Below are 13,297 nucleotides of genomic sequence, written 5' to 3' on the forward strand. Positions count from 1 at the left end.
GAGGTTGGAAAAAGAGAGAAGATGACACATTGGGTTTATTAGACTTCTGTAGCAGCTTGTTCTTCAGTCATCATCAGGTTGCTGTAAGGAGTTTTTAAGAGCCTCTTAAGATGAGAACTGTACCTCGATATTTATTATGAAATATTTCACTAAAATTTAGGACTTACACATTGTTTGGATTTCTTTCTTTAACTAAGTGACTTTTAAGTATGTATTTATACTAAAAGTCTCCAGTTACGCATTTCTGCTCTCCAGTATTATGTCCTGTGAGCAGGTTAAAAATATAACATAGAAAATCTAGTATTTGGAAAACGGAATACGGACACAAGGCTCATACAATAAAAATATCACACTGCTTTATTCCCTTCTCTTGGATATAGATTGTATGACCTGTCCTAACAATAGAAGAAGATTTGCATTACCTAGTTCTCCAAAGAAAAGATGTCAGAATGTTAAATGAACTTTTCTCTACTCAATACCATTGCTCAAAAAGCTGTGATTATCACATAAGAAAATGAAACGGCAACTTCAACCATGCTTCTGTAAATATAGTGTGCTCTGCATCAAGGAATATGCAATTATAAAAACTTTTTTTCAACAACGAATTGAAATCTTACTATTTCATAATACAAAATATTCACTGATATTGCTAGAAAGTGCTGAATCTCACCTAAACAAATCAAAATAGTAACCCTCTTCCCAAAAACAAAAGACCACCCACTACCAACTTCAACACTGTCTCATAAAATCCTGCAAAGTAACTTGACACTCTTTACCAATGTATACTAAAAACACCAAAGCTAGTATAATTGGATAATTAAAGGAACAAAGATAAGACTTAGTCATTTGGCAGCTGCTCAGAATAGAGAGAAACACAGAACGACTAGGGGACATTTCTGAAAATGGTAGACATTTCTCAGGGAAAGACACAAGAAGCATGGCATGAGGCTGGTCATCGATAAAACAGTAACTACTATATGAGAGAAGTCTGTGGCCCAGTGCTTACTTCAGCTTTGCCAATTCAGTGCCTTCATTTCTAATAGCGGACTACACTGTAATTTTAAAAAATGAAACACTGTAATTGTATATAAGTATGAAAAACAAATATACACTTAACAAATCTAATCCAGAATATCCATATATACGTAAGACCCCCAAGACCCATAATGCAAAAGGGGAGCAGAACCTTAAGGAGTTTGAGGTTTCTAGTTTGAAAAGCAGAGAATGTCAGCACTTCAGGTAAAGTCAGAGCAGCAAAGGTATCAGACTCAAAAACATTAACTGGCAGAGCCCCATCGACCTTGATGTAAATGGCATCCGTCCCGCTGCTTTCTCATTGACTTCTAATACCTACAGAAGGATCAATACAGTTCCCCTAGGTGACAGAAACTACCTTAGTATAGCTGGAGCTTGCAGATTCCACTTTATGACAAGATTTTGCTGACAAATTTTTAGTTGTAATGATAAGAGTAGAATCTACATTTAGTTTTGCAGCTCTCAAAGCAGAAATCAGGTGTGAGTTTATTCATAGAGGAGCACGGCAAAAGCAAGGAGAGCCTATAGAAATGTTGGGAAGATCTGATTTCTATGGGCACACTGATAGTTGGAATTGGATTGGGCTTTACCACCCAGAACCCATTGTTGGTACCACGTTCTAACATTTTCTCATGAAAGCTCAATAACACAATAGATATAAGGCTAATTAGAAAAAAAAAGAAAAAGTATACTATTAAGCTACTATAAGTAAACATACAAGCAAATACAACATTTTAAACATGTCCAAATGGAAATATGAACAAAATGACTACTTTACAACTTCTAAGGCAGCTGAAAAGAAACTGGAAATACTTCATGGTCTCCTATAAAATATCCTGGTCTTGACAAAAGGAAAACTTGCTGTCATTTTTGAGGCAGTAAATGTTTTATTGCTGAGAAATAATTTTGATGTTTGTAATTTCCATTGAAGAGCACTATGAAGTAGTTAAAAATATTGCCACATCTGAAAAACAGACCAACGGGAAGTATAAGACACTTGTTCATCTGTATTTCTGTGACTTTTCTCACTTGGTATTATTTGCAACCATACTTTCATGTCTGGCAACAGTGCCAACTCTACGGAGGATCATATATTACTTTTATCATGTTGATTACATATGTTCGCCAGTTTTGCTGCCTATATGTGATTAGTGTGGTTTGCACATACTTAGTGACACAATCCAGAGCATGACATTTTCACAGAAAGTATGTTTACTGGGAAAGAGCGCCTTAGAAGTTTGCTTTCCTTTACAGCTTTGATCTACGTGACGTTCAGAATCTTACAGTTTGAATGCACGTTTACCATTTATATTATTAAGATCTATCTCCTTCAAACTCTGTAGCTACTGAGCTTTTTGGTAGTCATAAAAAATCCTTCTCTCTTAGGTGAACTTGGTAGCTGAATAAAAGAAAGCCTCTGAAAATGTTCTCATCTGTGAGCATAAGCTTCGCAACGACTTGACATTTAAATTCTGTTATTCATCAGCACTTCACAGAAGAACTCGATTTGTCTAAATGGATTTGAAAGCCCACAAGTGAAGAAAATCAGAAAAACCTGGTTTTGAATATCAAAAGATTGTATGTGAAAAGTATTTTTACAGGCTGCACGTACCCATTTTATTGATCAATTAACTTCCTCCAAAATGAATTTTTTTAAGACTACGAAAATCCAGACCCTTCCCCCAACACTTACTGATAAATGTCCTTTCTGAGCACAGCTCTACCGAGAGGGTTGTCAGCCTGGGGAGCCATAGAGACAGATCCGATCTTGAGAACCAGAGTGTCTTCTTTAATAGCTGTATTAGCTGTAGTAAGGAGAGGAGAAAATACGTGCTTGATTAAATGTCAAGAGCAGATAGTAAGGAAAAATTATTGAAAAATAAATATTAAAAACATATAAGAATGTTTTGCTAAAGATTTTGTTCTGCTTGGGAGCAACAACTACTACAATAAATAAATAAAAGACCAACAAAAAACCAAACAAATAAATAACATAAAGCATCCCTGCCCCCAGAAAAAAACCACCTGTAAAATAAGCAGTATTGCTGTGATACATAAAGGATAGAAATACTGTCACTTAAACAAAGTTTTATCAAATTGAATCCTGGTCTGTGATTTTCTTTTTTCTCTCATAGCTTTTTTATTTTCTATTTCTTTTTTTTTTCCCCCAAAAATATAATTGATCCCAGAGACTTCTATGTGATCTGTTTCTCTAATAATTACCTGCTGATTTAAAGTGCATGCTACGCACTTCAAATCATCCACCATTTTTAAAATGGTTCTAGGTCCTTTACAGGTTAAAAAAAATCATCCTGCAGGATATTATAGTGTAACCATCCCAGTAGCCTTTGGTATGAGTTGCAGCATGCAAGCTCTGAAACAACAGAATCTGAAACAGGCCACATGCAGAATGAAGTAGATTTTAGAATACAACAGTAAATTCCACGTCCATAGCCAATCTACTTCAAGAAGAAAGATCTCCGCATTCCACTTCTTCATGTTCAAATTCCAGCCACATCCATCCATATAAATTGATCACTGGTAATGTTATACAGAAATTATATTTTCAACTGATATTTAATGAGTGGTGATCTAAGCCACCGAATCATAGAATCACCAAGGTTGGAAAAGACCTCTAAGATCAGCCAGTGCAACCATCCACCTGTCACCAATATTTCCCACTAAAACGTGTCCATCAGTACAACATCTAAATGTTTTGTGAACACCTCTGGGGACCGGGGCTCCACCACCTCCCTGGGCAGGTGATGAATCCATATGTCCATTGATTAATTCATGTGTTCTCTCATTAGCTTTTCAAAATATGAGAATAATGCAGTAAACACAATCTCCGTCATTATGAATATTTAAAACTTAGAGGGTAAAAAATGCCCACACTACCCAGTACAAATACAGTCTAGGAAAACCTTACAGACCCAAGTATGAGAATGTCTATTAAAATCTCACTTGTTTTTACACACTCATCTCAGTCTTATGTTGGCTAAGCTAAAATATGTTCTTTTAACCCTTCATTGTAGGGCTTTACTTTCAACACTTGAATAACATTTTTGGATCTTCTCAGATCTCCACTTTTACTAATACTCATTTTTATTACAGAAAGCAAATTGGATATATTCCATCATCTGCCACATACAGAAGTACAACCATCTCCCTCATTTTGGTTTCAGTAAGTTCACTGTGTCCCGTTAGTTGTTCATCCACCACTTTCCAGGAGTTCCCATCTTGAAGACAGAGTCTGCATAACCTTTTACATAACTTAAATATTTTATATTTATATTTTCAACATATACTTTCTACATAGCATATTTTCTACAAGCAGTGCTATACATTCAATTATTGTGATACATTGGCTATGGAGTCATCAACGTTATATCTCCTGGGAAATTCTTACAGCATTTACTTTCAATAATTACTTACAGTATTTACTTTCATATTAAATACAACTTTCACTTACTTGTTCTGATATTTTTATTGAGATCTTTAACTGTTTTTAATACATTTAATATTTCCACAGACATTGTACTGGGATATATAAAATACCACCAGACAATGTTAAACTCCTTAGGAAAGTCTAAGCATATCAAATCTTTGTGAACACTTTACCAACTAGAATAGTAACCAATATAAAAAGGAAATGTGCTTAAGAAGAATAATTTTCCATAAAACTACTATCATGTAATAAATATAATGTAATTCTTTATTAAATGAATGTGTGTTAGATTTTCCTTTATGTTCTCCAAGGAGAGCAATAAAACTACATTATTTTTATTTGGACATCACACATCTCATGCTAATAGGTAACCTTCAGCTGTCTAAAACCTGCTCTGCCAACGCATGTTAGAAATTAACCTCAGAAGGCCAAGATTCTTGAGCACAAGTTATCCAGTCTGACCGATTTGAAACTCTTTAATAGTAAGCAAGGAGGATGTTACACACCACATGTTATGGCAGACTTCAAAGCAGAGAGTCATGCTCATGTGACAAGGATATATCACATCTACAAATGCAGGACATACGTTTATTTGGTATGCTGCCTTTTCTTTATCACTATCAACAAATTTATCACGTCCTTTCTAGTGATTTCTGATATTTTACTCCCAGTACATTTTCAAATAAAGTTCCTATTCTCCCCAAACCAGCCAGATGTGGGGTTTCCCAGCCTTTACTGCTTCTCATCAGTTTTTTTGCCGTTTAAATTTTTTTTTATTTATAGTGGCTGCCATGCAGTATTTCTTATTTCTTATTGAAATACCACTTGCTGTATTAAATCAAGCTGATGGAAAGCAGCATTGCGTATTGCTGAGGACAGACTGTTGCCCTCAAGTCTACCACAAAAAGAAGATAAGCTGGTGCTGCTGCAATAAGCATGGATCTAAAGTGTTACAAAACTGTGCATTCATGCATGTTTGTGCACATACTGCTGAGGAACAAAATCAACCAATAATTTTTAACATTTCACAGTGTTTGGATACTGCAGGTCATGGTGCAAACTGGGATTCCAACTGCACAAATAAAGAAGTTCTCTTTTCCCATGCATAAATCACAATTATTTGTGGGTTGTTTTTTTTTTTTTTTTTTGAGGGGGAGGGGATAGTTTTGTTAACTATCTGGTTAACTAACTGGATATAAGATATGAATGGCAGACAATGGGATAAAAAGACAAAGTGAGGTCAGTGCTTCCCAACAATCTTGGATTGGGCAACTTTTCTTGGCTAAGAAGCTCTCTTAATCAATAGATGATGAACAAGGTCTTACAGCAGCATATATCCATGGTACGTAACAATTGTTCTGACATGGGTCACAGTCAACCCTTACGTCTCGTTACTGTTCCTAAAATCACACCCATAGGATGTAGGTGAACATACCATGATTTTTTTAGAATTTGTTTTTAAAATCTCTAGAAGAATTGTTACTAATGGAAGTGACTGCATTCCTTCTACCTGTTACCAGGTGTACTTTTAGCCTCAGCATCTGTTTATTCATACACAAAGCCAGTGACACAAATATATTTTATGAATGATGAGTAAAAACTTTTTGAAAGAATTAATATAGTATACATGGATCAAAAGACTAATGTTGTTGGAACATTACAGTAGTTTTGTTTACACCATCCACAATTTTGCAAATAACCGAAAGCTCCTTACATATGAGAATCTCAGTACCTTGAAGTAAAACTTCCTAAGCAAATGATAAACTGGATCATTTGCTGGTCAACAATCATAGAGTTCACTGTGGAGAAAATTAATAAAATGAAATAGAATACCAAACCTGCTTCACTACTGAATGTTTTTCAAGGTGCCAGCTTACATAAGACCTACAGTTTTCTGCTTGCTGGAACAGGAGATCTATAGAAGATTGCACTTGCACCAGAATAGTTAAAACTGACAAAAGAATCACTGCAGCAGAACTGCATTCTCTTCTCTTTTCACTTTTTTTTTTTTTGTTGTTGTTGTTGTTAATAATCACAATTTAAATGCAAATTATCAAACTACAAAATGCAAGGAAAGCAAAGATCGCACAAATACATAAATGCTTTTCAGCAGCACCGAAATAGGATGAATGACTATTTTCCTACCTCTGCCCCTTAAAATTCTGAAGACCCAAGAAAACATGCTAAATGTCAACACAGTGCAGTCAGTAAGGTAAAGCTTTTCCTTACAAGACCAAGTAATAAAACTATCTAAGATAAAATACTGTACCTTTTGCATTTTGTTGATCTTCCTCATTTTTGGGAAAGAAGACTCTTATTACACCAGTGTTGATATAGATCAGAGGCAAGTTGCGGGAAGTTAAAGTATGAGTCCTCATAGGCTGGCCTGGGGATTTTCTTTTCTCCTTTTGACTCTTTGGCAGCCTGGCTTGAAAAATGCTTGCAATTGCATTAAGCAAAGGAAAACAGAGGACCACATCAAAAGCCTGAGCAGACAGAAGGATCTCATGAAGAAAGTGAGGAGAACCATCAGTGTGACCTTCGGATAGCTTATGGAATGTCCTTCGTTCATTTCTTGAGATCAGTTTGTGACGGACATTTTTTGTCACAGCTTTTGTATAAGTTAGAGAAAGAAATCCATGTTGTTGGTGTGAGCCGTCTAAAAGTTTTGCAGTTGCCTATTTCACAGGAAAAAAAAATTAAATAAAATACCAACCTGCTGCAAAAATGTACACGTACAACATCAATTAATTGCAATGTTGAAGGCCCTGTGTTTTCTATTTTCCACCCTCTCTGAATCCCGTAAGAAAATTCATCCCACAGTATGTTCATAGTTCACAACGCTGTCAGCTATAAGTAATCATGTTCTTATTTTCTGACAATTAATGTTGTGAGCAACTCAAATTCAGTCAAAAAAAGCTCAGTCAGAATAGTTTTAATTTTACAACCGTTTTCTAATAATTATTCACAATTACATATTCATTTGTTTTTCACTTTAGACATTTCAGAAGTAAATCTTACTCCCTTTCATTATCCTTTCTGTACGAGCGAACACCATAGGTGCTAAAGCAACCTTCTGATGTTGAAATACCTTCATCAACTTTGAATACAGAAGACATCCATAGTCAACTACTCTATGAATGCAGCTGGTTTTTCCCTCACTGATTTTGACTATTTGAAAAGAATACCTCTAACATGTGCCAAAGCATATCACTTAGGTAATACAAACACCATACAAATACCAGATTTCTTCACATAGAAAGAAAGGTTTCCTAGATAAACATGACAATTAGAGATTTAGCTCCCAGCAGATGTATATTACAGGTTTCATTATTACTTGTGAAAGTCTTTTGGATTTCAGCTTTACGTCTAGTGAGTGCAAAATAAAATGACAATTAACAATAGACTAGGAAATGTACTATTTTATTAACATAAAAAATATTTGATAGAATCAGAATCACAAGGTTGGAAAGGACCTACAAGATCATCTTGTCCAACCATCAGATCATCTGGTCCAACTGTCAATAGAACTCTATGCAATTGTTCAAATGTTAGCCATAATCACAGGCATTTACATTTTGCAAGCAGCTGTTTTTTCCAGCAACTTCAAATTTGATTAAAAATAATTGAATGCAATTTAAGCCTCATTAGTAAAACACCCCTTTTAGATAAATAGAATACATAGCTTAAATGTTGAAAAGCTGGATTTTTTTAAGACTAAGTCAATTGAAACAAATTATTAAGTCAGATTTGCTATAAGATCTGAAACAAAGAGAGTAAGAAAATATTGCCAACCAAAATTCATGAAGAAAATAAATCAGACCACACAGAACTTCCACTAACATAAAAAAAACGTTCTCAGTAGTCACTCATTTGTCAATATAAAGGGGCCAATTCCAGTATAAAGTCTTTCAAGGATAAACCAACAAGAAAAATGGGTTTTAATATCTCACACTGATATATTCATAACAATTATTATAAAATATGAAGGTTAAGAAGGAAATAACACAGCTAACGTAATCAGTACATGCAATAATTATACTGAGTTTTAAACCAATGTAGATTTCATTGAGATTTTTATTTATCTTTAACCCAACTAGCACTTATTAGTGGAAGTCCTGTAGAAAAAAACAATAAGAAAAATCTTACAGAAGGAAAGAAGCCAGAAAAATTGCTGAAAGGGTCCTGCTTGCTGATGGGTCGAACCAACAAGGTACGTCTGTTCAGCTTGTCAGTACAGGAAAGGAATACACCTCCATATTGCCCCAGAGACCAGGAATCTTCCCCAAGGCTTAAGGAACGAGGCATGGAAGAGTGGAAGACAAAAATATATATTTTTTTTAATTTGCCATAAGCAAAAAAAAGTTTATGTAATATCTATGTAATGGCAAGACACAGTCTATTCCATACCTTTTCCTGAAAGGCCCAAATTCAATTAGGTGACATAAAAAATTGATACAAAACTTCGTAACATGTGAAAAAAAAAAACCAAAAAAAAACCAACAACAAGCTATTGCGGGATGCGAAGACACAGGAAAATAAAACAGAATCCTGCAAAAAGGAACATAGACTTACCCCTTTGTGTTCAATAGGCAATTTTATTAGAATCAGTATAAGAATGATTACAAGAATCAAACTGCTCTGTTAAAATACATTATAAATTCACAGTATTGTTCAGAAAAAAAATAATTATTGAGAATTAAAATGTTGCTTTGTACTATAATTCTTGTAATCACACTTTGACACAAAGAAGAATAAAGAAAACTATGTCGCTTCAGAAGAATTTTTCAGGTAAGCACCTTAGTTTTACTAAAGAAATCTCACCCAAATCTTTTCTCTGCATTGTAGAAAGATCCTTTGAAAATGTGCTGACTGCCAGCCTTCCCCTGGCCTGGAAGACAGAACATTACCTTATCTATTTTCTGCTTTTGGCTTTAGTCCAAAGAAATTTAATGACGGAAACAGGTATTCTGAAGAGATTATGAAACGTAACTGAAAACAGTAAAAATTTTTGTAAAGCAAAATGAAAAATGGAAATAAAAAAGCTTATATCAAGATAATTTTAATGATAAAGGACAACACCAAGCTGAAAAGTTTTCATAGGGAGCATTAGGCAATGAAATATCCTCTCCCAAGGTTATCCTCGGAGTCTGTGCAAAAAGCAGCTTGCTTATTTTTTATCTCTCATAAACTAAGTTTAAAAATGGCAAACAGAAACAAAGCTGATGAAAGATTACATTGGTAACTCTTAGGCTACAGACTCATAGGCATCATGCACAAGGTGGAATGTGTAATATCTCTACCAAAATGCATTTGGATGCTCCTTGAAAACATTTCCAGTGGTACAGAAAAAAGAAAACTTGCTGAGTGGCAAAACATTTGGTAGTTCTAACTACTTCGCCTAGACGTACATTCATGACACACTGGTTAGTGCTGATGACACACATACAACCAGCTTAGTTCCCTGCATTATATTGTTACTGAACCACAGTCAAAATGTAGCTTCATTTGTATAAAATGCTTTTTAAAATCCGAGAATACAGCATCATAAAACACTCAACAGTGGCAATTTGCAAAAGCTAATGTGCCATCAAACAGCATTTAAGGGATTTTGATTCAGAACTTTAGTAAAATTAACATTTTTATCATGAGGATCAATAGAGTAGGAAATGTGTACACTAACATGTAATGATTTGCATGGATTTCTTTGGAATTGGCTATAATTCTAAGAAAATGTATTTTACATTTCAACATTTCACGTAATCAAAATCAATCTCATTTAAAAGAAATTCAACAACAATCTTAAATTGAAGTTAACAAACAAGAGAAAAAAAACACAACCAACTCCAAGAAATTACCTGTTTCTGTAATGGTCAACATTGAAGCTTTCTATCTTGCACTTGATTTTGGTATATACATCCTGCATATCCACTGATGCGCTGAGATCTTCTAACTCACTGACAACACAAACCTCTGCAACAGCCAAAGGAAATTAAAACTATCAATAGTTACAAGTTCATAAGCAAGGAATAAACACGGGACACCAGAGTTCATGTATAGTATAACGCTCTTTCTACTCAGTGATTTGGCATAAAGCCCGATTTCACTCACTGCCATGTTGAGAAGAATCAGAAAAAAACTAACTGTAATGAAAACATTTCTTTGAACAAATGTGTAGAGACTTAAATATGATTTTTGTTGTTGTTCAGATATTCATAACTCCTGTAAAAAATAAAAACATGTAACACTGGAGATTTCTTTGCCTCATTTGATTATTTTTTAATCAAATATTATTGTTCATCTCTTAGAAAATTAACTTAATCACTAGTCTGCTTATTTTTTCAGTTATGTGATTAATGAAGTTAACTGTTATAGGAAGTGTTCCCTACCAAAAACAGCCCTGCCATACATTTCTAAGATACAAATTTCCTTCAATTACTGTCCAGATGATAATCAAACTGTAATCTAAAAATAAAAACAAACCCAAGCCTAATTGTGTACCACATATTTCTCTTTTTAATATGAAGGTAAAACCTCTAATGACCTCAAGGATTGTACTATGATGATTATGCGCAATTTCAATTGAAAGTATCAGTGCAAAATTACATTTCTATAGATGGACATGCACAAAACATCCTACTAAATAATGTAAAAATGGAGTATAATTACTACCGAGACAATAAATGCAGTCTTCTATTAAGTAAAATATCCGACTCATTACCAATTTAATATAATAATCTTTTGATATGGAAGAGGAAGTCCATGCCAAAGAACAGACATGAATTCTGATTACATGCACTAACCTGACTACACCTTGTGACTCTGGTTTAAAATATAGATCCAAATAATTATTTTTGTATTAAATACCACCTAATATTACTAATAGGTGTGCTGAATAGCTAATATTGCCTTGTGCCATAATGTACAGAATTAAAAATAATAAATAAGGAAAAAAATGTTGAATACCTGTGCCATTATTTCTAGGATCAGGAGCAAACAATTTTATAGTAATTTTTGGCAACATCCACTGCATCCACAGGCTGACACGTCCACTTGAGACTCCAATATTGCTTGTTGTTTGTTCCAGTGTAATTGAGTCTGAGAAAGGAGAGTCATCACCACCCTGAAGAGAATCACCCTATAAAAGAGAAATAATGGCTGAGAAAAAAAATAAGTCAATAAAAAAGGTATTTGCTTTCCATCACTGCCTACTTTTCTTCCATTAAAATTGATGTAGACTTCACAAGCCACATAAATGTACTTATAAATACAAGCAGATTCACTGATATAGTATTACAATTAAGCCATTTTTGAATGTCAGGGGAAGAAAAAACAGGAGGAGATAATTAATTTGGCCAAGATTATATGATAAAACCGTGACATTGCATGCCTTTATTCCACTTGGTCTAGAGAAATTTCCTCATTAGTTTACATTATTGACATACCAGCAGCATTAATGAAAAGAAAGGTTGATAGGAACATTATGAAATCCAACAGGAAAAGGGCTAAGGGTGAAGCAAATAAGTTTATTTTCTTAGAAAAAGAGCATGACATTTGAAAGACACACTGAAAAACTTGTTAGAAAGGCCTATCAGAGGCCAGTACGTAACTTCCGATAATTCTTCATGGGACAATTAAAAAATTCACCAACAAATGACTTCACTAGATTTTTCCTTTGCCAGAAATTAATGCAATCAGAGAGCAAGAAAAGATGCAAATATATAATTGCTCCTTAGTTCTTAGCATTTACAACCTATTGAGCTCAATGCAATGGACATATACATCACTAATGTCAACCAGAAGCTGCTAAAGCCATTAGCATCTGCTCTTTTAAACCCACAAAATGTTGCAAGTTTCCTTTGTTATTCAAGCACAAATGGACAAGAGAAACCTATTGCCACCCTGATCAAGTTGTTTCTAAGAATTACAGATCAATAAACACCCAAACTTTTAATGAAGGTTTTGAGGATTGTGAATTACAATGAACCACGTGCTCAGGAATTTCTCAGATATACCTAATGAGTAACCATGATGATTTCTACAGAAGACAACCTGCTCTCAAGGCCTACACAGAAGGCATTGCACAGTTTGACTGAATTAACTTTAACTATACAGGCAAAAAAACTCCCAATAATGCACTCACATCAGCTCTGGGAAAAAAACTATTTTCGGTGTCAAAGTTTTAGATCTGACATTACTCGACTCATTCTGCAGTCTGTGAATATAGAAATTCTGTTGGCAATCTGTTTTGTGGATGTATACAACTCAACCCAAAACAAAAAGCTCCTATGGGAGCATTTATATTGATAGATGTCATTTCCAATCAACTCAGGCCTATGATTTCTATAATGTTAACATGTTTTCTTATCACCATACTAACCATAAGAAAGGACAAAAAGATAGGTCAAAATCTCAAACATTGCACACGATGACTTTGGGCTGTTTGACAGACATCAAACACAGATCTCCAAAAGCTTCCACACCTTTGTAACCAGTCTTGAATTACAGCCCTAAAAGACGATGAATCTGCAGTGGGAGTTTCATTGTGCATGGAATCAGCAGAACTTTGGAACAGGGGATCCCATAAACAGGGCACCTGTGAAGGCAGCAGCCAGTCAAAGACAAGCTGCTGAGATCCTCAGATGGCTTTCACAGGGTATCAAGCAATGAAGCACAATCAGAGGGGGGTTGTTTTTTGTTTGTTTGTTTGTTTTAATTTGGAGCATTTCTTTACATTTTATGATTTTTTTTCTTCTATTTGCACAATAGTGCTCAGTCATTTCATATATTTTCTTAACGTTTTTTTTTTTTTTT

General features: G+C 34.5%; 1 protein-coding gene across 11 annotated transcripts in view; it reads right to left on the minus strand.

Annotated features, from left to right (window-relative positions):
- Nucleotides 1-13,297, minus strand: part of VPS13B (vacuolar protein sorting 13 homolog B) — a 394,840-nt gene that overhangs the window by 161,366 nt on the left and 220,177 nt on the right. For 7 of the 11 annotated variants that reach the window (XR_014942476.1, XM_015856027.3, XM_085537180.1 and 4 more), the window contains 5 exons: nucleotides 11,450-11,621; nucleotides 10,342-10,456; nucleotides 8,633-8,774; nucleotides 6,753-7,161; nucleotides 2,729-2,840 (listed from right to left, as the gene is read on the minus strand). Coding sequence is in view for 10 of the 11 variants with exons in the window: in XM_015856027.3 (XP_015711513.2) it covers nucleotides 2,729-2,840; nucleotides 6,753-7,161; nucleotides 8,633-8,774; nucleotides 10,342-10,456; nucleotides 11,450-11,621 (950 nt within the window). In the remaining variant the exon portion in view is untranslated. Of the gene's footprint in view, nucleotides 1-2,728; nucleotides 2,841-6,752; nucleotides 7,162-8,632; nucleotides 8,775-9,307; nucleotides 9,375-10,341; nucleotides 10,457-11,449; nucleotides 11,622-13,297 lie in introns of all 11 variants that reach the window. The other 4 variants (XM_085537181.1, XM_085537182.1, XM_015856030.3 and 1 more) reach the window with 2 other exon arrangements.

The sequence above is a fragment of the Coturnix japonica genome, chromosome 2 (genome assembly GCF_054131305.1).
Source record: "Coturnix japonica strain WE chromosome 2, WE-NBRP24, whole genome shotgun sequence".
Taxonomy (NCBI): Eukaryota; Metazoa; Chordata; class Aves; order Galliformes; family Phasianidae; genus Coturnix; species Coturnix japonica.